This window comes from Cydia strobilella, chromosome Z, assembly GCF_947568885.1.
Source record: "Cydia strobilella chromosome Z, ilCydStro3.1, whole genome shotgun sequence".
Taxonomy (NCBI): domain Eukaryota; kingdom Metazoa; phylum Arthropoda; class Insecta; order Lepidoptera; family Tortricidae; genus Cydia; species Cydia strobilella.
The window spans coordinates 20,345,236-20,373,053 of record NC_086068.1 but is presented as its reverse complement, the minus strand read 5'-3'; the positions used below and the strand labels follow the sequence as shown (position 1 = coordinate 20,373,053).

The following is a 27,818-nucleotide window of genomic DNA, read 5'->3' as shown; positions in this document are numbered from 1 at the left end:
CGCGTATTAATTAAATTGACAACACGAGTCTTATTTAGCTTACCGCAGAAACACTATTTTGTTTACGATTGTCAAATTATTTATCAGAGGGCCCCTACTGCTCTTATCTAAAATCGATATTTCCTTACCTGTCTTTCTGTCGTTCTTGCATATTCGAGCAATACAGAGTAAAATAGGTGAACGAAAGAACGAAGTAGTTCGCGATATGCTCTTAGAACTATCCAGCGATACGATCACATACTTATACATACAAGTGGTTGTTTGTTTACGCAGGTGCATGTTACGCGGAGTTCGGCGTGCGCGTGCCGAACACCACCGGCTCCGCGTACACATACTCCTACGTAACCGTCGGCGAATTTATCGCCTTCGTCATCGGCTGGAACATGGTCCTCGAATACCTGGTAAGTCTATACATATATACCCACACAACCCAAAAGGTTTAGAAGTAAATATGTATGTGTAGTCAGAAACGACATACCTAACTTTTGACCCTCTTTTTGCATTTATTTTCCTTACCCAATTTATTAGTACTGTTGTGCGTCAAGGAGGTTTGAACTGATTACCTTCGCTATTAGGTGGCGCTTTGAAGGGTTATTATATACGTTTTGCCTAAAGCTGAAAACGTGTATAAAATGTAAAACGGTACCCTCTAATGGTAAACTTAAACTACTTTATTCCGTATTAACTAGTGCTTTTATACACGCGTGAAATCGTAATTCTTCATTTCTAATCTACGGCGATACAACATTTATCTCCTGTCTATGTTATCGTCACGTGCTGATAATATTCTGCTGACCGGCACATAACTGTGACATCAACTGTACCTAGTAGTATAAAACTCCTGGTAATCATTTACGAGCATATCAAGAATAAACACTAATAAAAATGAACCGTTTAATAGTACATTATTATCGAGGCTCGGAAGTAGCTACTTGCTGGCAGAGCCAGCAAGTAGCCTTCCAGTCGAGTCATATATAGTGCTTTTCTCAAAAATGGCGCAATAAATGCAAATATAATAGAAATATTTTACAGAAGCAACGTTCTTATGTATATATTTTCACAGAAAAAAGTAATAAGATTTGCTTTGCCGCCGTTTTATTATTTAAATTAAAAATGGAAGTTCTGCTGAAAATACGCCAACCTATTTGAGACACCTAAATAGTCGCGGCACCACCATTATAATAATAAGTACTGATCATCTGTTTGGCTGTTTAATGGACCTATGCCTTTATTTGAAATGGCCACTTCAACTTTTAAAAAGTTTGGAACTCGACAGATAATGGAATTTGTAAGCAACATTGCAGTCCCGAAAACGAGACTGCAATGTTTTTAAATTTTTAATTTTTTGACTGACCATAAACTACGCACTTCGCGACCTACTTTTTAACAGGCAACGTCGACTTTGCCGTCCATTTTTAAGAAAAAAACTATTCCATTGCATAAAAGCTTTGATCATAACGTACGATTTATATTCCTCAGGTCTCTATTGTTTCCCATATAGTTTTAAGTCATAATGTATTGTTTGTCCACATTTTCGTTAGTCATAATTTGGTTTTTCTCAGAAACGCGTAACTATACAGGATTGCTATAAAACAAACCTAACCTAACCAACCTATATGTATATAGGATAAAACATTAAAAACAGTATACTATGCCTATGTTCAAAGTGTACTAACTTATGCAATTACCATCTGGGAAAATGCAGTAGATGTAAACCGGGTATTGATTCTACAAAAACGCTCGATTATAATAATAAGCGGGGTAAATTGGCGCACATCTGCGAGGTCCTACTTTGTGAAGCTTAAACTGATGACGGTCATATCATTGTATACATTATATACAACTCTGTGTTAGAAATTCACAAGAAAGCAAGCACTCTACTTAAGCGTTCGGATCGGAAAAAGTGTCAAAAACAGGGAATAAAAAAAAAAAGTTATTTAATAAACTGCAGGTATTTAGTCCTTGGCCACGATAACTCCAATTTTATTGCACTTGGGCTCTGTATGCTTGACAGAGTACAAGGAAGGCACGGAGCGACGAGCCTCCTCTTTTCAAAGCTAGCTCACGACTGAACTGAGTCAGTTCAGCCGGCAGTCGTGTCAGTTGAACTGTCACGCCTTTTTCGAGCTACATACGCAATTACGCACGAAATGTTGAATAATATTCGATTTCTTTCAAAAAAAGATTGTTTAACATTTATTTTAGTTTAAAAATAACTTTAATCGAATAAGACAATAAAGATTATGATTATGATTATAAACCGTTTAGTAAAAATAGGCAAAGTTAGTCGAAAACGGCCTGTCGTAATGTCCCTTTTATGGAGAAACTAAGTCACAAGAAAAAAGACAAACGTTAAAAATATTGTACATAAAACGTAGATTCATATATTATTATTTTTTCATATTTTTGTTGAACCGTTACGAAGATAAACTCTAGAAAGTTAGAATTTACGGCCATAAACGGTGCCTAGCGCCTATGGCACAGTAAGTTAGTACCTTGCTAAAAGCATCTTATCACTACACTGAATTCCATAGTCCCTAAAAGATATTTTGACTGAAAGCTCAATATTATTGTATAGTTATTGAAATACAGTTGTATTTGTCTTGTTTATTTTATGATAAATGTATGTACGAGTAGCTACCTATTCCTGATTACGTGGTTTTATCAAAGGCTTCAAAAAGTGGTTTCAGGTACTTATATATCTATTTTCCAAAAAAAACTCTGTTTTAACTTATCCCCTATTTTTTTTATTTCATAACAAATAATAAATACAATAGGATTTTATTGAAAAATAAATAAATACCTACACAAAGCGCCAGCCTCAGTGCAATCACAAAACAATAGTTATTTGTGCAACAAGAGAGGAAAGTTGGTTTTTCTTGCGAGTGTTTATTTTGAGTCCCGAGAAAGCGAAAGATTAAGGTAGAATTGAGCGTAGCGAGGGACTCAAAAACACGAGATGTAAAATAACTTTGCTCTTGTGTAACATATTATTATTCAATTAAAAGTAAAACTAAAACTAACTAAGAATAATAACTTATAAATAATAAAAATTAAAAAACATCTAAATAAGGCCCCCCGCGGCATTGTGCCAAAGATGCTGGCAGCATTCCCTCGCTGAATGGCAATACTTATTCTTATGCGCTGCGAGAGAAAGCCGCCAGCTCTCTGGTCACCGGTTAAGTCGACGAGCTTTTTGCTAAGTTCTTTAAAAATAACTTTTGCGCTTGGACCCCACGGCCAAATGCCACAAAGTGGTATTGTGGGCCGATACCTCGGTACTTTGCGAACTTTTTGCCTTCAGCCGCCTCGGCAGCCGCCTCGGCAGCCGCCCCAGCCCTGAACGAAGTTCTTGGTAGATGGGACGGAGCTAGTGTATCGACGCATGTGGCGTCCCAGACCAGCACCCGTCCCATCTTCCACGGGACCAGGGTCATACCGTCCGGTCTCTTGCCGTCGTCCCTCAAAACGCCGTTTGGTTCAAGGATAGCCGGCGCGTTGACGGTGGCAAGAGAACGGCGGATGATATCGTTCAGGGCAGCGTGCCTGGAGAGGCGACCAGCGCTTAATTGACAAGAAAGGCCGTGGTGTCCAAGCACATCGACGGTTGCGCCGCAGGGGCATCTGTGGGGGCGCAGATCTTTACCCCTAATCTAAGACTTACAGCTAAACGTAAAGTATCCGGCTCTAGATATGTACCAGTGGGGGGGGGGGAGGGATAGGCATGCAGCCACTGGCCGGATTCTTGTTCTGCAACTGCGAGAAGCCGTGCGCGCGCAGGGCCGTCAGAGCTGGAAAGTAGTTCCTCATACTTAATTTTGCACAACGTGTCGTCCCAGCAACGTTGAACGTTTAATTTTGAGGGTAAATTTTGACCCGGACAAGCCGTCAGCCAGGCGTTTCTGGCCTCCGTCAAGCACGCCATCTCGTAGTTTAAAGGACAGGCCTTTAGTATTTTTCCTACGAGGGAGGAAGTGCCATGGACGGAAGATAGAAAAGCCGGCAAAGCAACACTGGAAATTTTGCGCGTACCCAGCCCGCCGAATCTGATGGGCAGGGACGCCTGGTTCCAAGAATGCTCGCTAAGCTGTATATTTAGAACGGATTCTAAGGAAGATCTAATAAGGTTGTCAATCGATAATAAGGAGTTTTGGTGTTTCCAAAATGGACAGCAGCGTAGCAAGTAAATTTTGGTACAAAAAGGCAAAATTTTAGAATAGTCAGAGCGGAATGGGAATCGATTTCGAGCAAGCGATCGGCGCAGTTTTTGAATTTAGTAAATGTGTGTTGCACACATAATTTTTCACGTCAGTAGTGAGAACATATTAAAGGTTAAAATGTACTTCGAATTACACAGAATAAACAGAAAAAAAGTAATATAATATGTACCATACGATACGATACGATACGATACGGTATGGTACGGTACGGTACGGTACGATACGAAACGATACGATACGATACCATACCATACCATACCATACCATACCATACCATACCATACCATACCATACCATACCATACCATACCATACCATACCATACCATACCATACCATACCATACCATACCATACCATACCATACCATACCATACCATACCATACCATACCATACCATACCATACCATACCATACCATAAAAAAAATGTAATAAAAGTATGAAGTGGCAGTTCATGGCCTTCACTAAATTAAAAAGCTACATTGTTTCACTGGGACTTTCCTCACTCCAGGGAGCTGCTGAGGTGAAAAGGTTTATTTTTTGTCGAAAACCTTATATTTTAATTGAAAACTTATCGAAGCGAATAATTACAGTTAATCCCCATTTTCAAAGTATTCAGTTTTTTCTTTGTTTTTTGGATGGATGGCTTTCCAACAACAACAACAATACCCTTTACTGAAACCATTTTGCTAGGTCTATAAATAGCAAAATAACCTCTCAGCTTAGAGCGTTTTCACCTTGTCCGATCCGATATCGGATGTCGGAAGGAAGTAAAATGTAAGATATATGTGTTTCTCTGTCGGCATAATCCCTGTTGTAGTGTGCGTGATGACCACTAAAGACGGCGCCCAGGCGGGCGCGCCCCCGCGGCCTCACTACGGGATATAGGATCCTACATCCGATATCGGATCGGACAATTTGAAATCGCTCTAGTGCAGTACGTCCAGCTAGTAGTTTTTAAAAATCGTAGTGCATTTTTAGATCACAATACGTTTGCCTAAAATTTTATTGGCAATCTTGAGGCCTTTTTTCTAGTAACTAATTTCATCGATTCGAACCTGATTTCTAGACTTTCGCTCGATAGAAATGAATCACGAACATAAGTCTAAATGGCACCTTAAAATTTTGTAACATCTTTTGCATAAAAGCTAAAAATGTGAAAAATGACTTCTAAAAATGCGCAATTTTATTTTTAACCGAACATCGATTACTTTTTTTGTTAAAACTTACAAAAAATTAAAAAACCATGATATCCGCGATCCCGGGCACACACAGCCGTCTCGCTCAAGCTTTAGTGAGAGTGAGAGAAGAACATAAACCCACGGGGCCTTAAAGCAATATGTGCATTTTTTTCATTAACAGTTAACAAAATCTGGGTCTTTATTCATTAAACGTGTGCATTTTTTTCATTATTACTTATGGGTATCTAAATATGTGTTATTCGATTAGTTTATGGCATTAGCCCTCAAATAAGTCGAACGTGCTATACACACGTATACCGTGTAGTGCACACGCACAGCCATTTATACAAATTGTTCTGACTGACTAAGTAGCTATGGCTAATCAGCGCAGACCTGTAACTGAGTCTATATAGAATGTCGCTTACTGGGTGTTATTGTAAAATTCAACCCCCATGGAAGTCAAATTGGGGTTCTTATCTTATCTTATAGTTTCGGGGGCCCTTTCGGATACACTTCGACCCATAGGGATCTTTTGTGCAGTTACCCCCTAGAAAAGACCCGTCCGCTACTCAAGAGCCTTCCCCACCATCTCCATATGCCGGATGATGGACCTTATGGGTAGCTTTTTGAATTCCTTTGGTACCAGGTAGCCTGTTCCAAAGTCCTTCATTCTTTGTCTGGCGAGGGCGTGACATTCACACATAAGGTGTTCTATTGTCTCTTCCTCTTCGCCACACATACGACAATCGGTGTTGTCAGCGTGCCCCATCTTGGCCAGGATTCCCTTGACCCCGTAATGGCCAGTAAACACCCCCGTTATTATTTGGAGTTGCCGTTTGCTAAGTTTCCAAAGCTTTTTGCTCCAACCAGAGTCTACCCCTTGTATAAAGAGCTTTGAGTGCTTTAGACCCGTCAGACTGTCCCATTCTTCCTGGTGTTTGGTCTTAGTAAGGTCTTTGATAGCCGTTGTGATGGTTCCCTGTGAGAGCCCCACGAATGGTTCCGGACCTATAAGGTTGTTTGCAGATCCGGCTCTGGCAAGTTCATCTGCATTTTCATTGCCCATGAATCCCTCGTGCCCTGGGATCCACACCAGTTGCACTTTGTTTTGCCTTCCAAGCTTGTTCAGAGCTTGGATGCCATTGTATACCAGTCTAGAGTCCACTCTAGGCGCCTTAAGCGCTTTGAGTGCAGCTTGGCTGTCGCTGAGAATATAGATATTCTTCCCTTGGGTTTGCCTAACTATATTCTCATGTGCACAGGCAATTATAGCGTATGTCTCGGCTTGGAAGACAGTGGCGTAATTGCCCATGCTTATGCTACTACTAAAGTCATTTGCATAAATGCCTGCCCCAGTACCAGAATCTGTCTTGGACCCGTCTGTGTACCATATGATGTCATTTTCATCAGACATTGGTGCTTCAAGACCTTCGGTCCATTCAGCCCTTGTTGGAACTTTAACATTAAAATTCTTACGGAACACAAACTTGGGTTGCATCTTATCGCAGCCCATATTCGTAATCCTTTTCATGAAATTGTCACATTCCATGTTTGTGTGTTTAGTCTTTGGCTTGTTATCGCTCCAGAGGCCTGTCAAAGCCAGCCTGTGTAACGATTTCCGCGCCTCAGATTGTATCACTAGGTGCAGCGGCGGGAGGTCTAGTAGTACCTCCATCGCCGCTGTTGGCGTCGTTCTAAACGCGCCAGTAATAGCCATGCACGCCGTTCTTTGTATTTTCGTAAGGGCATCCCTGCATGTGCTCTTTAGTGTCCTTGGCCACCATGCCAGGCATCCGTACAGAATGATAGGTCTTACCATCATGGTATAGATCCATCTCAGTACCTTTGGGTTTAAACCCCACGTTTTGCCATATGCCGTTCTACACATTCCAAACACCCTCAGTGCCTTGGTTATGGTAGTTTCGACATGCTTTTTCCAGTTCAGTTCTTTATCTAGTGTTAAACCTAGATATTTCACTTCATCGGACATTTCCAGAACCCTTCCATAAAGCTTCAGCTGTTTCATGCCGTTAAGGGTCTTTTTCCTGGTAAACGGTACTACTACTGTTTTGCCAGGATTGATGGAGAGCTGATGATGGTTGCACCACCTCTCCACTTGCTTCAGTGCTGTATTCATGATTTCCGATACCGTTCCCGGGAATTTCCCGTTTACAAGAATCACTAAATCATCTGCATACCCTACCGTGTATATTGGGCCTTTGTTTAGTTCTTCCAGCAGTGAGTTCGCTACCAGGCTCCAGAGAGTCGGTGAAAGAACCCCCCCCTGTGGGCAACCCTTCGTGGCCGTGGCTAATATTTCATCTCCCATGAGGGTGGACTTTATTAGTCGGCTATTTAGCATAGTACCAATCCATCTACAGATTGTCGGTTCTATGCCATGTTTAGATGCTGCAGTGCTGATTGCCTGATACGTGGTGCGGTCAAATGCCCCCTCCACGTCTAGAAAAGTGGCTAGGCATAGTTCCTTGTTCTCTATCGCCTGCTCTGCTTTGGTTGTCACCTGGTGCAGTGCCGTTTCAGTCGATTTACCCGGCTGGTACGCACATTGCAATTGGTGCAGTGGATGTCTCTTAAGAGGACCATCCCTTATATGTCTGTCTACCAGTTTCTCCAATGTTTTGAGGAAAAATGATGACAGACTTATCGGCCTGTACGATTTGGCTTCTGTGTAATCTGCTTTGCCTGGTTTAGGCAGGTATGTTACTTTTACCATCCTCCACACACGTGGCACGTGTCCGAAAGCTATGCACGCTCTGTACAGTCTACCTAAGTGTGGTATTAGTACATTGGCGCCCTCTTGTAGTAGTATGGGGTAGATTCCATCTGGCCCCGGGGCTTTGTATGGCTGAAATGTTGATAGTGCCCATTGTATCTTATCGTGATCTACTACCTTTTTAGACGTGTCCCAGTTGTACCTGGTAGTGCTAGTGGGTTGTTCCACCACACTAGTTACTATATCGTCCGTTACGCTCTGGTGTATTATCGAGCCTGGGAAGTGTGTGTTACACATGACTTTTAGGGTTTCTAACCCCGTTTCAGTCATTCCTCCATCACTTCTTCTAACTGAAGTGAGCGGAACTGACTTCGTTGTGGCTAGCGCTTTTGTAAGTCTCATGCCTTCCGGTATGGACCTGATTTGATCGCAATGGTTCATCCATGCCTTCCTTTTTGCTTTCCTCACCGCTTTGCTGTATTCAGTGAGTTTCTGCGCATAATGCTGAAAGTCCTTAGTCCTTTTAGCATCGTTGAAGACAGCCCTGGTTTCCTTCCGGAGTTTTGCGATCTCCGGGTTCCACCAGGGCACCTTCTTCGCCAGGATTTTCTTTTCCGGGCAGTTGTTTGCCCAGGCTGTATAAACAGCTTGTACCATTCGGTCTGATTCAAGTTCTATGTCACTGATAGAGTTTAGCTTGCCTTTAAGGTCTCCCAGTTCCGCCTTCAAGTCGCTTTTGAACGCTAACCAGTCGGTGTTTCTGGGATTCCGTTTGCGTATAATTTCTAATTGAATTTTAGTCTTATACCTAAAGCATATGTATCTATGGTCCGATAAAGAAATCTCCCCAGAGACATGCCATGAGCTAATCTTACTACTCGCGTTGTTGGACGCTAGCGTTATATCAATAACCTCACCCCGCCTAGCATTGACGAATGTCGGTTCATTGCCTTTGTTTAATAATTGTAAGGAAGAGCTTACCAGAAAATCCAGTACCTTCTCCCCTCTTCTGTTGACATCCGAGCTTCCCCAGATGACGTGGTGTGCGTTCGCGTCGCAGCCGATGATCAGGTCGGTGTTCGCCTGGCTGCAGTAGACAGCAAGATCCCGCAGTTGCCCAGTGATTGGATCTGCTGCCTCGTAGGGAAGGTAGGCTGATGAGAAGATTAGAGCCTTACCCCCCCCCCCTTGTTTTGGATCTTGACCGTAGTCAGATCCCTGGAACAGAAAGCATGTAGAAGCATAGCGTCAATGCCATTTTTAACATAAATACATGTCCTCATATTACTTTCAGGACAAACATACAACATTGTCCCGCCAGTACCGTTTAAGCCTCTTATCTCGCCTTTGTAAATATATGGTTCTTGAATAAGAGCAATATCGAACTTGTCGCTTTTTAGCTGCCTAGCCAGAAGGGCAGTGGCTGCTTTATTGTGCTGAAGATTTATCTGTACGCACCTTATACCCTCCATTGCGGCTTTTTAATGTTTGGTGGTGCTGAGATCAGCAGCCACTTCTTGGACCGTGTCGTCCCCGTCGTTGTAAGACATGGGTGATATGTTGCCGTCCAGGTAGAGTTCCGAAAAACCGCTCAGGTACTCTGACCCCGCCACCGAGTTCGGTGACGATGCCCGAGCCATGAACGGTTCAGCGTAGTCCCCCCCGGGCTGCACCACATCCCCCGTCTCCTCCGACCGGTCCCCAGCCACCTCCACAGGTGCGTCGCCAGTTGGTGGCGCCTCCCGTTCCGGGGCCTCCCCTGTCACCGTAGCAACCGTAGCCTCCTCGGGTACTACCCCACAGGCCCCGATCTCAGCCCCCTCAGGCCCCTGCTCCCTCCCTTCTTCCAGGAGCTTGAAGTGGCTGGTGTCGAGCCCAGAGTGCAGAACATAGTCGGCCTCCTTGATGACGGCGGCCGACACCCGGTCCATCAGGACGATTCGCCTGGTGCTCGGCCCCGACCCCACGGTGTCGACTATCTTCCACTCGCTTGTGTGCAGCCTCGGGTTCCTCCTCTGCAGCACTCTGAGGGCTCTCGTGATGTCCTGACTGCCATCAACCACCGTTTTCCAGGCCATCTTGACCGGTTTCGGCAGGTCTCTGGCACTCATGACCTTTAGGCGCAGCCCGGCAATCTCACCACCTCCGATCACCGTGCTGAGCCATTCCACGGTCTCCCTCCCCTTGCAGGTTACGCTGAGCGCGCCCCCCACAAGGTTGCCGAGTGTGATGTCGGGCATAGGTTCGGCGGCCTCATCAAGGAATAGGAGCAGAGCTCCTACGATCGCCGGCATGTGCTCCTGCATCGCCTTCTCAGCTGGAAAGGCCACTGGGACGATGGCCATCTTCTCGCTCGCCACGACTTCCGCAAACGATCCTCCCACCTTCGTTCTTTTGGGGTCGCTAGCGAGCAGAGACGAGTCGCCACTGGCCCCCAGTGGCCTCTTATTTGGTGGCCTTCCCGCTCCACTAGTGTTGGGTCCGGCCACCATTTGCGCGTCCGTCCTCGCAATTCGCGCCTTCGCACGCCTCTTCTGCCTCCTGGACATAGCGGCTCCTCCACCCGACTGCTCGTCCACACCCTTGGGCGTGGCCGCACTGTCATGGGCGCCCGGAGCAACGCCAGCAGGATTTGGAAGTGGTGCTCCTGCTTGCCTCTCGCAGTGGGCCATCGTTCCGCTGCCTACTCCTCCAGCACCTGCGTTAGTCGGTCCCCTTACGGGAACTTGCTGAACGCATCCACTTTTCAACCCTTGGGGAAAAGATCTGGTGGTACCTTTGGAGTGGCCTGCTCCACCATGGCCTCTGCTTTTCGCGCCATGCGCGCCCTCCGTCCTTGCGGACCTCCATGCCTTACTGCCACCTGCTCCCGTGTTCCTGTCAGGGACAGGTCCACTCCCAGCTGGTGCAGCAACCTTTGCGCTATGCGCCTTTGCCTCATCCCGTACGGGTCCGGCTTTTTCTCCTCCTACCGTCGTTTTAGGTATTATGTTATCCATAAACCAACAGGAAAATTTTCAGCAGCTAGGCTCCCCACCCTCCTTGGAGCCTCACATTTGGGATGCTTTGACACATCAGAGATACCTAGCTGATATAGCGTCCCAGAGTGCGTTGCCCATGAATCCGCACGGTGCCAAAACCTTAGTCAGCTCCACAGCCAACACAGGAATCGTGCTCCGCCGATTACAGACCCCTACACTCCAGGAAACTCGCCACGTGGCCATCTGACTGGACACAACAGCCGATTGATCCTGGCTGGCTAAGCCAAGACCTCCCGTGTGAGATGAATCTAGAGCCAAAGGAACTTCGTCTAACGGGGATAACGACTACAGACCCCCGCTTCGCACCCGCTCCCAGGATCTCCTTCTCCACCCGTACGGGTCCCCGCGCACGGCACAAACACGCGGGTGGCATTCTACCGCTAATCATCCTTCTTTGTGGATGAAAAGCCCGCTGCGACATGCCATGTCATCGCTTACGGTTGATTTTACGGGATATGGATCTTTATTTGCGCGCCACCATCGTTCTGCCCCTGCATGTTCGCCTCCGTTAACGAAGACGAACCTACAGTGGCTTCTCGACGTTGGCACGCAAACATAGATCCATATGAGGGATGGTGGGGGGTGTTCTTTGCACTGGTTCTCTTTCCTGGCCCAGTAGTAGATGGTGTCATGCGGATGACATCATCTACCTCCGAGCCTGGTGTTCGATCCGTTGCAAAGCTCACCCCAAGATGATTCAACTGGTTGTTTCTGTTCTGCCTGTTTCTACGGTAGAACCAGGCAGTTAACAGGCGGTAACCTCGGGAAGGAGCACAACCAGTTTTGCCTCGAGGTTCTCTGCAACTTGTGCTCCCCCCGAGACCATTCACCATGCCAACCACCGGACAGGTGGCTGCCATAGAGATAGACCCATCGCAAGCAGCGACCGGTCGCAAATTATTCCTTGCGTATGGACCCACCTCCGCCCCAAATTGGGGTTGAAAATTAGTAAGGAGACAGTGTAATATTTGAAGTGAGCTTTTATGTGTAGGTAAGTAAACAATAAAAGTGATTGGAGCATTTTTTTAAACTTGTCCCTAGGTGGGAAGTTCGCTCGTACATAGAATACTGCTCCCACCTATGGGACGGTTCCGCCAAATATCAACTGGCGGCCCTGGACTCAATAGAGCGACGGGCTCATAGACTCTTTGGCGATGACCCATCTGTCAAGTCAAGGATACAGAGCCTTGAGCATCGCCGTCGAGTCGCTTGCCTATCGGTGTTCTATCGGATACATTCCAAGGAGTGCGCACAGGAACTGCACGACCTGATCCCACCTTCCCCTTTCCATCATCAGACATCCAGGCGCGGGAAGCGAATGCACCCGTTCGTGGTCCACATTCCATTTGTTCGGACGAAACGTTTTCCCTCCTCCTTTTTGGTATGGACAGCTAAGGAATGGAATGCGCTCCCGCCATCTGTAATCTGTATTCCCTGATCAATATGACCTCGGTCTCTTTAAAACAAGAGTGAATAGGCTGTTGTTACTGAACCGGTGAGCTCCATCTTAGGCCCTGTCTTCACTTTCCATCAGGTGTGACTAGGGCCAATCGCCAATCAGTTTATAATAATAATAATAAAAGTTTCATATACCGCTGCTATAGCTTATAACCTTGATGGGATTCATAGGTTAAATAGAGAATGTATAGGTAACAAAACTTCTATTAAAACTCAAGACAATTATTTGTAGCCCCTAAGTGAGATACCTGTAAGTACAGTATTAAAATATATTAGGTAAACTTAATAAGCTTTGTCGATACAGATCGGAACGAGTGCGTGTGCACGCGCGCTGAGCGCCTGCTTCGACTCGTTGTGCGACGGGGCCATCACGAAACATCTGGCAGGGATATTCGGAACAGTTTTTGGTAAGTGGACTTCATCACTTATTATCTAATGGATCCAACATCCAGCAAGTGCAGTCTGTGAAATTTCTTGGCGTATTTATAGATTTTAACTTAAATTGGAAATATGAGCTATCCGCAGTGGTAGGTTCAATAAGTTCAGCCTGCTACGCACTCAGAAGCCTAAGAGACGAAATAAAATTGGCCCAACTCATTATGGTTTACTATGCGTTAGTCGAATCGAGATTAAGATATAGTGTTAAGTTCTGGGGTAACAGCTACCAATACAATTGTCATTCGGCTTTTGTGGCCCAGAAAAGGGCTATTAGAGTAATAGCACGAATATCGCAGCTAACGTCCTGTAAGAATTACTTCTCTGAGTTTGGAATTCTGACTGTACCCAGCCTGTACATTCTTATAGTGCTATGTGATTTGGTAAAGTCCTTGAACGAGATTGAAAACATAGAGAAACGGGAAGCTCGTCTAGCTTCAAGAAGAAAGGACTTGCCACTGACTGTCGGATCAAATCTCAAGGTATTTAAGCACTCGGCAGGTCACCAGGCTATTGTCCTATTTAACAAATTGCCAATTGATTTGAAGTCGCTCACAAATGCCAACTTGTTCAAAAATAAATTAAAAGCTTTTCTACTAAAGAAATGCTTCTATTCAGTGGAGGAATATTTATTGGATGACGATACAAGATATTAGTTAATTATGCTAGTTTTGTATACAATAGACATATATGACATTATTTATATTAATTGTATTCGCACTTGTAATTGTAATAATATGTTGAAAATGAATAAGTTGAAAATGAAATGTATATAATTAATTAAAATAATGAGCATGGATTATTATATAATATTTAATTTAAACTATTTAATGTAATTTTTTAATTAGGTTAAGTTAATTATAATAAAAATTTAAACACAATGTTTATTGTTATACTGAATAAATATATGAATATGAATGAATGAATATCAAATAGTAGATTGTTAACCAAGGGTGAGATGGTTACTTTTACCCGAGTTAAACACTCTTCTATTCATTTCGACCATGAGGAAAGTCAAACACAAGAAATGTAGGTTTATTATAGGTAATATATTTCTTTTGACGGTTAAGGGTAGACCCCTACATACATATGTTGACGCGGAATCGGCAAAAGTCGATAGAAAAAACCTTTATGTCTGCGCAATGACAGCGAAAAAGTCGTCATTCCTGCCGACGCGTCGACGTCTCTTTCGCTCTTATTGCGCAGACAAAGGTTTTTTTGTATCGGCTTTTGCCGATTCCGCGTCGACATATGTAGGGAGACCCTTTTTTTTCCTGGAGTCAGGCATAGGTATTCCGCCTATCCGGGGAACTAGGACGGATATGCCGGTCTTGTGGCCAAGGGACCAAATACCGACTAAACCCTTCACGGTATGCCCGTCTCTCAGCAATGGTGACGGTGAACAAGCGATCGCAGTGCATTCCACCGCGAACACCGCCTGCTGCCGACAGCCGTAGCTGTCCCCTCCTTGGCCCGAAGGCCCTGGAGCCGGAGCTCCCCCTCTAGAAGGTAGTGTACAGGACGACACCACACACTGGTCCCTCATGATAACCTCCACGCGGGGTTCCACCCCCTCAGGTTGCTTTAGCGATTTTTTTATAGAGGTGGTCATCCTCGTGGCCACCACGCCGACGCCGGCCAGCAGTTGCAACCCCCCCCGGCCGTCATCATAGGCGCTCTGCTTAGACAGTTACGGGGACCGCAGTTTTATACAGGTCAGCGGCATTACTGTGCCCTCACGCACTCGAAGGCCCCATCCGCGACCGCATCCGCCCGGACCAAAGGTGAACTGTCACTCGGGTGAACTCTCCCTCATTTAGAGGACACCCTGTGCGGAATCCCCTAACCCCCCCACGACAGGACATTAGCAGCACCGGTAAGCAATAACTTGGAAACCAAGAGACTACTTACCGTTGCTCCCGGGGCGCACCGTCCAGGAACCATTCCCTTTCCCCCGGATCACTCGGATCAAGAGGAATGAGGAGGGACCTGGCACACTGGGAGATTTTCTGTTCGTAGCACTCCTATAGGGAGGCTCTAAGGTACTGGAACTTTCATAAATAGACTGGCAGAGACAACCCGACCTTAAATTGGGATGTGCCTGAAACGGCCTTAATGTATACACGCCTTAATAAAGTGAAACTGAATGAATGAATGTAATGTAATGATATTATTTTAAATATTCATCGTCATTTATATGTATTGATTTATAGCCGGTCATACAACTTAGTCAGTAGAAAAAGGCGCGAATTAATATTTTCTATGGGTTGATTACCCTTCGCGCCTACATTTTTTTAAATTTGCCGATTTTTTCTACTGACGGAAATGGCTTGACAGACTATATTAACATTTTTTTTAAATAATGCAATGCAATTGGCATAATAATTTCATTTCATTCGTCGATAATTTCGGTACCGTAAAATGGGGTGTGTCGTGTCGTGTCGTGTCGTATCAGGCTGTCAAAGAGAAGGCAGAGGACCGCGAAACATGGAAATTGCTCCACCGACAAGAGACTTACTCTTAAGTATATGATGATGAAAATGGGGTGAGTAGGCGCAAAAATGACATTCAAACCTCGATAACATATTTTTACTGCGGTATCGAGACAAACCCTACGGGTTTAACCATACTTTGTAAATTAGTTAAATATTGTTGTTGGAATTACTTAAATAAATACATATGCAAACTGAATGGTGTATATAATAAGTGTTCCGGACGTTTGTATTTTAGTTTTTATCCTCACCCCGTAGTTCCTCGTAATTGGGGTGAGGTGGGTTTTCATACAAAGGTGATCTTGGAAGTTTATTGGATCGATTTTTTTTAATTATCAGTATTACTATAGCTCCATTTTAAATTGGAATACATTATTTTTGTAGCAGCAGCCTTAAAAACCCATCTCACCCCCCTTTCATCCCTTCTCTCCCCAATCATAACCCAACTCTCCCCGCGAACCCTACTCACCCCATTATACGGTAATACTTGGTCTGAAAATGTGGAAGCTAATATGAGAGCTTTTAACTGAATAATGTGGCTGTTAGCCGTTGCTCGGAGTACAAATTTAAAAAAAACACTCTAGATAAAGATAAATATAGTGAGGGGAAAAGTTTTGTGTTACACACGGGTGCAAATGTATTTTACTTCTCGTGTGTTGAAACCACTCGCTACGCTCAGGATTCTATTTTATATCTAGTAGTTTTTTGAAGGCGATGCTATTCGAATAGTTCACCTTTCATAGGCTATCAGCTTATGAAAGGTGAACTATCCGAATAGCATCGCCTTCAAGAAACCAACCCACTGAAAAGCACAAAATAATTTTTTCCCCTCACTAGCTCGGAAAGTTGTCTTTTATCCTTTAAAATAAGCGGGGAGAAACGCATTTTATCCACTAGTGGGGAAAGTAATTTGACCTTGGATGGAGCACGTTTAAGTAGCTTTTTAGATAACAAAACGTAAAACGCTCATAATAATGATTCGTTTGATATTAATTATCATTAAACAAATGGTTTGAGAATCTAATAAAAAATACCAAATTTAGCTTTATTTAATGATTTTATGTCATTAACCTTAAAGTTCCATAAGAAACGTTTGTTTTTTAATAATGATGTTAAATATAATTCTGAACGCACAAGTTGAGTCGATGCAATTTCAAAACGCATCATTGACATTTCATACGTCAGAAATGTCAACATTGTCAACAAAATTTTTACTTAAAAACTTCTCACGTAAAAATACAGAATTTTCAGTTTTTTGTTATAATATCGTAAAAAAATGAGTGATTTCAGTGATGAAGATGATCTAACGCCTGTGGATGTTGCACTTTCCTCGCTATAGTGAGGTGAAAAGTTTTGTGTTACACACGGATGCAAATGTATTTTACTTCTCGTGTGTTGAAACATTTGCTACGCTCAGGATTCTATTTTAGAACCACTCGCTTCGCTCGTGGTTCAACTATAGAATCCTTTCGCTTGCTCGTGTTTCAATTCCACACTCGCGGGTAAAATACAACTTTGCACCCTTGTATAACAAATAACTATTATATACCCAACCCCCTATCCCTGCTGCCCAGTCCCTATCCCGTCGTTAACCGTCAAAAGAAATATACCTATAATAAACCTACATTACTTGTGTTTGACTTTCCTCATAGTCGAAATGTAAAGTAGAGTGTTTAACTCGGGTAAAAGTAACCATCTCACCCTCGAACTATTAGGTATCTCCGGTGATATGGTTCACTTTCCACACGATATTTTTTTTTTATTTTTATATTTCCACTTCTACTATTTCCAAACGATAGGCAATCTATCTGCCTCGGAAGTATTTTTTTTTTTTTCATTTTTTCGATATCGGCTTTTGTTTTCAGAATAATCTACTTTCTGTACAAAAAAAAAGAAAATTTTCTCGTTTTTTCAATTTTCCAAGAAAAGTTACGCACTGAATTTCAATTTTTTTGTATCCTACGACGCTACGCAAGCTTCTGTATCTTTTAGTATGATTTCCTTTCGTCTATCTGTATAACTTTTGGAAATACATATAGCTGAATTACACTCCCGCACGAAAAAGATCTGATAATTGATAAACATTTTCAATGTTAAAAGTCCTTACATATATAAATTTTTAAGTTGTCGAAGAGGGCTTACCAAACAATATATTTATCTAACAATTAATAGCCTTACGACGGAGATAACAACGCCAAGTATCAAGTTTTTAATAGAATATTTGCAGTCATGTTCATAAGCCCGACGCATCCATTTCCTTAGCACAATCCAGACTGTTGACGCAATTTTTAGCTCGCCAGCATATCAAGGACCAAATAACTTTTCACTAGGACTTTAGTAAATACCTGTCTACTCAACAATACATAGCACAGTGAAATATTTATCTTATACCTTTAAACGAGCAATTCTTATATATACACATTTCGGGGATCTCGGAAACGGCTCTAACGATTTTGATGAAATTTGCTGTATGGGGGTTTTCGAGTGCGAATAATCGATCTAGCTAGGTCTTATCTCTGGGAAAACGCGCATTTTTGAGTTTTTATATGCTTTCCGAGCGAAGGTCTCCCAGATATTTAGACGTAAACTTCGCCAGTAACAATAGACCCTCCGTCACTGCATTATGCAAAACAACACTTTTAGTTCTAATTTAATATGATTTCATACGCGAATGAGCATTTTATACATAATGCATGAATGCAAATCATTATGCAGCTCGTGATATCGCAAATTATGTGTTCAAAAGCTTTTTATATCAATACGAATTCTGCCATGTGTGATAAAAGATAATGAATTGATTGGATTAGAATTAGAATATTGATGTAGTTTTTTTTGCTACAGGAAAACCGCCGGATTTCATTGCGTTCGGGATATCGCTATTGATGACCGTAGTGCTGGTGGCGGGCGTGAAGAAGTCGCTCTTCTTCAACAACCTGTTGAACGCCGTCAACCTGTGCGTGTGGGTGTTCATGATTACGGCCGGCCTCTTCTACGCCGACACCAGTAACTGGACCGAGCATGATGGCTTCCTGCCTTACGGCTGGAGTGGGGTAAGTTTACCACTAAGAAAACAGTTGTTAAACTGGTATTACTCACATTATCTTTGCGAAGAAGATGTCAAGTTTTGTAAAGTAGTATATCCTCTGAGTACTAGTAGCAAAAATGTCGTTTATATACCTAACGCTTAACACAAAAATCATGCATTTTATATGTTCTTAGATCAAAAAGTATTAATTTTTGCAAATAAACCATGCGTCTAAAATGTATGAGTTCAATTAAGTACCTACATGAAATAATCTATATGTCGGCTTAGTGCCATTGTCGGGCTCTTTAGGTTGCTCAAGATCCAACATGTGGGCGTGTAAGACGACTATTTTAGCACTAGTAAGTAAAACAATGGAACACTTTTAATATGCGGTATATTGATCAAAACAAATGACACATTAATCACTTTCAATAATTAAAAACAACAATAATTAACTAGAAATATTCTAAGTCAATCACTAGAGGCACAACGATCCGTCGGAGGTTCGCAACAGAATGCCGGCGCAGTAGTATCATCATCTCGATACCCTCTTTGGGAGGGTGTGAGGGGTCTCTCCAACATTCCTGTTTCGGAGACTGTGTCAATTTTCGCGCCCCATCTTCGTGGGGCGGTCTTCCGCCGTCAGTTTGTGGACGGCTGTGCGATCCGGTGTAGGCCAGCTTTATCGCTACCGGCCGTTATCCAACCCCGCTACCCCTAGCCTGGTGATACCGTTTGAGCGGGGCCAGGTTTCGGGGCCGCAGTGAAGGCGACCGGCAGCTTAGGCTGGCGTGTGCTTCATAGGTGTCATCCGAGTGTGTGTGGTGTTGTTGTGTCGTCGACGACGTCTTCTTCTTCCTCTTCTTCGTTGTTGTCGTCGTCGTCGTTGTGTAGGAGGGCTCGGGGGAGATGCCGAGCCCCGTGTAGGTCCGGTGGTCGTGTGTAGTGTGGCGCGATCCCACGTAGGTGGTCGTGGCTGCAGTTGTCCGCGCGGTCATACATGACCCGCGCGAGACGCTCGATGAACTCGTCCAGGCTGCGCCACTTCAGGTACTCGGCGATGGCTGCGTTGCTGACGAATCGGGTTGCTGCGACGATGGTCCGTAGCGAGAGTGTCTCCTGTCTCCTCATCTTCTGCTTGTTGGACCTGGAACAGAAAGAATACCAGGCTGGTGTAGCGTAGGTTAGTCGAGAGCGGACGTAAGCTTTGTACAGACCGACTTTGGTCCGTACAGGGAGCTTGCTGCAGAAAACCGGGCGGAGGTTCATTCGAGCGGTTTTCGCTCGTCTGATTGTCTCCGCCGTGTGTTTCTGCATGGTGAGCCGCCTGTCTATGGTCACCCCCAGATATTTCACTGTGGGTGACCACGTGAGCGGTTGTCCTAAAAGAGAAGGAGGTGCGGGCAAGTCTCGCGCTTGCCCTGTGATGAGCGCTTGCTTTTTGCCCACATTGACTGATAGCCTCCATTTGGAGAGCCAGTCAGGAAGGGCGTCGAGCGTCGGCTGGATCTTGGAGACTGCATGCGGCATCTGAAAAGATGAAGCATAGTAAGCGGCGTCGTCAGCAAAGAGGGCTAGTTGCGCTTGTCCTACGACTGGTATGTCGTCGGTGTAGCGCGCATAGCACGAGGGCGATAGGCAGCTCCCCTGGGGGACTCCTGCCTGTATTGGGCGGTCCTGCGACACCGTGCCTTCCACTTGTACGTGGAAGCGTCGGTCTGCTAGGAATGATGCGATGATTCTCACGATGCGGCGGGGTGCTGTGGACAGAGAAAGTTTGTATATTAGTCCTTCGTGCCAGACTCGGTCAAAAGCTTTCTCCATGTCTAGGAGGACAGCGACTGTGTACTCCTTTTTGTTGAGCGCCATGCCCATGTGGTGTAGGACACGGGTGAGCTGCAACGTGGTGGAGTGTTGAGACCTGAAACCAAATTGCTCCGGCCTGGGTTGGATGTGTGGCGAGAGGTGCCGGAGCAGCAACCTCTCGAATACCTTTGATAGGTTGCATAGCAACGTGATAGGCCGGTAGCTCTCCGGCTTTCTTCTGTCCTTCCCGGGTTTGGGAAGGACGATGACCCGTCCCGTCTTCCAGACGGTGGGAAAGTGTCCCGACCGCAAGATCCCGTTGAACAGGCGCGCCACTGCCGCTAAGGTGTTTAGCGGCAGTTGGCGGAGCGCCATGTTCGGGATCTCGTCGGGGCCCGGTGCCTTCTTCGGATTGCAGTGATGCCTGATAGTCGCCTTGACCTGTGAAGGAGAAAAGTAGATTGGATCATCGTGGGTTTCGACCGGCACGTTGAGATAGTCTCGGACGTGCTGTACGATGTCCGCTGTGTGTTGCGGGTCTGTGTCGGGGAAGGGCCTGAATTGCTGTTCAAGGCTGCGAGCGAGTATTTCCGCTCTGTCCTTGGCTGCGTATTTCAGGATTCCGTCGGTGTCGTCCTCTAGTGGGTGTATCGGCTCGGGTTTCGAGCTGAGTTGTCTGCATAACCTGTGGATGGAAGGAACGTGATCGGTTAGGCTATCGATGTGCGCTTCCCAGCTTGCAGCTCTGTGCTCGCTGAGTTTTTCCTTTAACAATCGCTCCAGACGATTGAGCTCGGTCTTTACCGACTGAGCCCTGGTCCTTTGCCACTGTTTCCTGTACCAGCGCTTTTTCTCCAAAAGCACTTGAAGCGGCCTCGGGAGCGGTTTGCGCCGGTCTGTGGGCGGGATGATGTGGGTGGCCTCGGCTAGGGCCGCCTTGATGTCTCCGGTGATTGTGGCTGCTGCTGCATCGACCTCTTCTGCGGTCGATATGGGACCTGTACGGGGAGAATTTACCATGGCTTCTGTGAAAGCCGTCCAGTCGTAGCGGCGTCCGGGTCCTCTATTGAGTCTCGTCGTCGGTTGGTCTGCGATGGTCAGGAGCACCGGCCTATGGTCGGATGTGAGATCGTAAAATACCTGGTGCCTCATGAGTGTATCGACTCCGCGAGAGATCGCAAAGTCGATGGTGGTGCCCCTGTTGTACACGTCTGAGTTGTGATAGTGAGTGGGCTCGTAGGGCCCTCCCGCTACCAGATCGAGGTCCTCCACGATCTGGTAGATAACGTTTCCCGCTTGGGAGTGCGCGGAGGAGTTCCAAGCGGAATGCTCGGCGTTGAAGTCCCCGGCCAGGATGGTCGGCACGGGGGAGTCCACCAGTAGTCGTTTGAGGTCGGCGCGCATCTCTGCCGGTCGGCAGTGTCCGCAGGGCCTGTAGATAGCAAACAAGCGCAGATTATGCCTTTGTAGTTTGATATCTATCCCCAGTGCGGATAGTGAGGCTGGCTGGTCGATGTCCACCGTTTGGTGGATGATTGTCCTCTTGACAATGACTGCTAGGCCTCGGTAAGCGTGCCCGGTTTCCGGGTTTGCCTGGTCGAGGCGGTACACGATGTACCCACTGGCTGAAAGCGTGTTGGACGCTTTCAACTTTGTCTCGCAAATCAGCATGATGTCGACGTCTTGGCTGTGGAGAAAAGTGCGCAGATCATTAAGTTTACCGTTTAATGTCTGCGCGTTCCAATATACTACCCTTAAATCTTTCTCTTTTAGGCCGTAAAAGAGTGTAGCTGGCGAATAACTTGCGTTATTGCTGGGGTGAGCTAGGCCTGAGTTTGGTCAGGCCTAGACAGAGACTTAATAGCTAACACTACCTCGTCTAGCGTTGGTTTCAGGGACGCAGTTACCGCGGTTTGCACCGCGGCTACTATGTCCCTGTGCAACGCTGTGGTGTCGATCTCCGCTTGCGACATCCTCTGCGGTTTGTGTTGTGGCTGCGGCAGTCTGCGTTGCCCGGGCTGGCGTTGCCTCGGCAGGTTGGCGGGTGCCATTAGGGAACCTGTGGAAGACTCCTCCACCAGGTTAGGCGTGTCCGAGGCCCTAGTGTCCGGGCCTCGTTGCGGGCGGCGGGTTGGCGGGCGGCGTGAGTAGGAGCGGGTGCCCCCTCGCCAGTTGCGCAGCTCCTGTAAATATGTCTCACATTGCTTGTGATTGCCCGGGTGGTCTTTATAGCAATTTGCGCACGTTGCTGGCTCCTCTCTCGGTCGCGTGCACTGGTGTGACAAGTGCGGCAGGGCGCATTTCACGCATCGCACCGGTCGATGGCATCCCTGTGAAGAGTGCCTAAAGCCCTGGCACCGATAACATTGCGGTGGCCCGGGTTTACCTCTCCAAGGTTCGACACGAACCTTGGTGTTGATGTTCGCGATGCTTGTGAGGTCCAGAAAACCAGGGTTTTCTCGCTCCGTGCCGTCGAGCTGGACGAAGAAGATGGTGCCTCCTCGTCCTCTGCCTGTGGAGATTAAGCGTGCATGTGATACAGTATACCCCTCTGTTTCGCACGCGTCCTTCACGTCCTGCACCGTCATGCTTGACGGTAGGCCGCGGATTGCAGCCTTCATTGGTAGGGTCGACTTCTCCGGATGCTTGACGAACTGGATCCTCGGGTCGAGGGCCTGCTCGCTGCTGAGGTAGGAGAATACCACTCGGTATTCCTCCCCGGTCCTGGGATAGAACCGTACCCCGGTCGGTTCGACGTTCTCGGTTTTGGCCTCAAAACCGAGACGCTTGTTGATGGCCCTCAGGTGGTGGGCCGGGTCTGGGAGGACCTCGGCCAGGACCTGGGGCGGTTTGGCCCTCTTGGTCGGGGGCGGCGCCTGCTGCTTCTTCTTCTTGCTGGATGCGGTATCTGTGGGCAGAGAAGTGGCGGTTTTAGGTGGCGATTTGGCCGCTTCCGCGTACGCGTTGGCGCTTACTACCGGCGTGGGTAATAGCACTTTGCGTGGTGGTGGCTGTTGTGAGCCTCCGGCGGCGGGTGTAGCTGGCTCTATCGTGTCCATCGGCTGCGAGACCTGTGGGCAGACGGCGGGTTGAGTAGGCCCACGCGCCACAGGAGTGATGCGGTTACATTCCCGCTTTTCCTCCTGTGCCGGCGGGCTGTCCTCGTCCCGTCGCCTCTTCTGTTGGCGCGCCCTAGAGTGCGTCAACAGGGTTGAGAGCAGCGCCGCCTCGAGCGGGCCGAGGGTGCAACTGTCTAGCGATCCCCGAGCTACTCTGTCGAGTTTCTCGAATATCGCCATCCAGGAGGCCCCGGTCATCTCGAGGCCGGGCTGAGGGCGGCAAGGTGACTGTTGGCGGCGATGCGGCGAGTTGGTCGGCGTGATGAGGTTGCCGGCCGGCTGCGGCGGCGGCAGCGGACTCTCGGTGCGTAATGCATTTCCACCACGTGGTGACAAGTCAAGCGGCGATGAGTCATCGCGTGACAAGTCACAACGTGTTGGGACCTGTTTGGTCGCTGACTGCTCCGCCTCCCTGTCCCCGGGCGTTCCGGAGGTGCATCTGGCCTCAGCGCCCAAGCCTTCGTCGGAGCCCTCCACGGAGTCCTCGAAGTCAAGGTCCTCTTCCGAGTCACTTGACGCCGAAGACCCCGTGTAGCTCCCACAGGCTGGTAAGCGCCTTGGCTTTGTGCACTCCGTTACGTCCGGAGAAGGGGTTTGCGTGAGCTGGTCGTTGGCCTGAGGTCGCATCACCCCCGTCGAGGCCGCTGCCGCGGCCGAGTCCTCCTCCGATGTGGCCTCCGTCTCCTTGGTAGGCGTCCTATAGATGCCCATGGCTGTGGCGTGTGTGTGCGGTGTCGGCGTGTTGACCTGTAATTAACACAGGCGTGAGCACAAGATAAAATACAGATGGCAGTGGGTTGAGACTGGGCTTGTAAACCCCGTTTGTGGCACCACCAACAAACGGCCCCGCTAGCGCCTGGTGGCTTTAGTTGGCACCGTTAGGTTTCCACCAGCAAACGATCTCAGCGAGGTCTTTTCAACACTGGGGGCCACTGAATTTAAAATAATAAATAATAATAAATCGCCTTTATTATTATTTATTATGTACTTGCACAACACTGGCGTTAACACACGACAACTAGTGAGTTGGGTAGGGTGCGTAAGTCTCGAGAGCGTGCTCAAGCGCGTGCGTTCCCGTCAACGTCACAGTTGCGACTCATCGAATGCCGGCGCGGGTGCAGTGGACCGGTTTTTATGCCTCCCCACTGCTTGTCGCCGCACCGCTCCGAAGTTTCGTTAGGTGGCACCATCTGGTCTGAAGCGCACCTTGGCCTCAATTTTGTCAATAGATCATCTTATTTTATTTTGCCGACACGGCCTTCCTGACTTTCGCACGTCCTCGGGCGCTTAATCTGTAAACATTTACCATAAATTTCACTTTAATCTTAATAATAATTAAATTAGACATCGTTCATAATATTACCTTGACTACAAATCAATTCATCACACTTAAATCACTCCAACAGCTTTCATCCTGCACTTGTTACAGCTCTGCGCCTCTATCTGGGGGCCGACACTCATATAGAGTGAGGCAAGCCAGAAGATTGCAGCCAGTCAACAAATATGCAGCTACCTTCACACAAAACACTGCAGCCTCACATTCGGCTAGTCCCAAGGACTACCGGAATGTCTTTCATCTCATTATGCACCTCAACATCTACTACTATCGTAGTATTTTCATAAGTGTCGCTTTTATTATGCCGACACGGTCTCATCCTCCGCATAAATCTCATCACAAAGCCTCTGCCACTTCGGTCAGCCCTGCTCATTATCGATTTCAACGCGTACCCTCATTTTAAAAATATCATGACCTATTAATACAGGTTCTAATAGGCTACTATCACTAACGACGTACAGCAATATTGTTAGTGCCTGTTGTACTAATAACACAATGCAATTGCTCGTTACATATTATGACACCCTCATGTACGCCCTCCAAAAGAACTGTTTCGTGAAATGAAAATTTAACCATTAAACCTTAAATTGACATTTCAGAACCAGAATCAAAAATTAAAATGACAGCTTTTACCCGCTATATTTAGCTCACCAGTCACCGCTTGCTTGGAACATTGGTTAACTTCCTTGATCGTCACATTATCTTTGTTACCTTTGGCGGCTTGGCAGGTTGATGACAGGTGTTCAGGCTTACCGCAGGTATAACAGATAACAGGGCGTTTTTCTTCCGGTCGAGAGGAGGGCTGCTGTGGAATCTGTAAACTGGTAGGTCTATTCAGATGACAGTTAACTAATTTGTGGCCAACTTCGCCACATTGATGACATGTGCCGCTGAAAGTCCGAAAATCAAAATACTGTGGTCGTTTATTACCGGTGTGTTAGTCGAAATCATCATCATATTTCCTTTTTAGAAGAGATACACCTCGCAAAACTCGACACAAATGAGATTTTAGTTATAACGTGAGCATTTAGTTCGCGTCGCATATTCGGGTCAGTATTTGATAGAACCGATATGGCAAAGCCAGTAATCACATTCTCAGGTAAATCAAGATTAGGAATCCTTTCAATTAATTGCCATAGTCGTACAGCAGCATCAGCAGCAGTTTCTTTGTTATTTATTTGGAATTTAATAATACTATCAAAGTAGTCCTGCATAAGCATTGGCTTAGCAAATTTGGATAATAATAATTCCTTTATACTGTTCCATGTGATACAGTCAGTTTTAATTTTTGTTAAGCAAGAAGCTGCACGACCACGCAATGCATGTGTTAAAGCCAATAATAAATCGGTACCTTCAAGCTTCCTTTGTTTTATTATCACCTCATTTATGTTGCACCATCCTTCAATGTCAGCGTCAGCATCCTCCGGGTCAAAACGAATGAGTTTCAGTGGCGGCCCAGGCGCCCAATTAGGTATCACTTGAGTTGATTGTAAACCACTTGCCATTATACGCAATACTCGCATAAAAATATCAGCGTCATTATTGTTTGCACTCGCGGATGGTTTATCTTGCATACTTTCACATTTGCTATTGTCGTCACTGGGTTCTTTTGTCACTTCTGATGTCGGCTTAGTGCCATTGTCGGGCTCTTTAGGTTGCTCAAGATCCAACATGTGGGCGTGTAAGACGACTATTTTAGCACTAGTAAGTAAAACAATGGAACACTTTTAATATGCGGTATCTTGATCAAAACAGATGACACATTAATCACTTTCAATAATTAAAAACAACAATAATTGACTAGAAATATTCTAAGTCAATCACTAGAGGCACAACGATCCGTCGGAGGTTCGCAACAGAATGCCGGCACGGGTGCAGTGGACCGGTTTTTATGCCTCCCCACTGCTTGTCGCCGCACCGCTCCGAAGTTTTGTTAGGTGGCGCCATCTGGTCTGAAGCGCACCTTGTCCTCAATTAGTCAATAGTTCATCTTATTTTATTTTGCCGACATATATATATATATATATATATAAAAACGTAAAAGTTCTGACTGACTGACTGACTCACTTAAATCAACGCCCAGCCCAAACCGTTGTACCTAGAGTGCTGAATTTTTCACAATAGGTAGTTTTTATAACGTTTCCACTAAGAAGGGATTTTTCAAAATGAAATGAGGGTCCAAAGTTTGTATGGGTTTCAAGTTTTATTTTAAGCTAGCAATTTGCAACTTCGTTAAAAGATAAAAAAAAACAAAATCGTTGTCGTCGTTCGTTGTATAAAAATACAAGAAAACTAATTTTAGCGTTTTTGAAAATTCATCCCCTAAGGTGGTGAAAAGGGGGTTGAAAGTTTGTATGGAGATCAAACATTTTATTGAGTGCGGGACTGGAATCTTTGAAGAAGACGATGATCACATATTCTGCAGCTACGGCCAAACTAAAGGCCAATACGGAGTTGGTTTTATTATAAAAAAGAAATATAAACAAAACTTTGAAAGCTTCGTTGGAATATCGGAACGCATATGCGTCTTAAAACTGAATTTTGTAAATACAAAACTTTCTCTGATTCAAGTTCATGCACCAACCTCTGATTCGAACGAAGATGAAATAAACAATTTCTACAATCAACTTCTGCAAGCTTACGTGCACTGTCAAGAGTAGTGATGTGCCGTTACCGTAAATTACGAGAACAAAGAGAATCGTCGGGTAAATTACGCGGTAACGTTCTCCGTACGGGTAATTATCGAGAAAGTTGTCTAAGTTTTAATTTTTTTTAACTTTTTTTTACAGAATTGATTTTTATTTAGGTAATACAATCTGTACTGAAATTTGCAAAAAAATCTGTCTACAGGAACTAGTTTATTACCAAAATTACCGTAAATTACCGCCGTAATTTACGGGGAATCTTCCCCGCGAATGTTCTCGGGTAATTTTTCTAAGATAAATTTTTACTTTAATCAATGATATAATTAGA

The 27,818-nt window shown here is 45.7% G+C and overlaps 1 protein-coding gene across 1 annotated transcript in view; it reads left to right on the top strand.

Annotated features, from left to right (window-relative positions):
* Positions 1 to 27,818, top strand: part of LOC134755141 (probable cationic amino acid transporter) — a 107,871-nt gene that overhangs the window by 37,416 nt on the left and 42,637 nt on the right. The window contains exons 5-7 of the mRNA XM_063691618.1: positions 274 to 401; positions 12,937 to 13,039; positions 18,401 to 18,609. Coding sequence (XP_063547688.1) covers positions 274 to 401; positions 12,937 to 13,039; positions 18,401 to 18,609 — 440 coding nt within the window. The remainder of the gene's footprint in view (positions 1 to 273; positions 402 to 12,936; positions 13,040 to 18,400; positions 18,610 to 27,818) is intronic.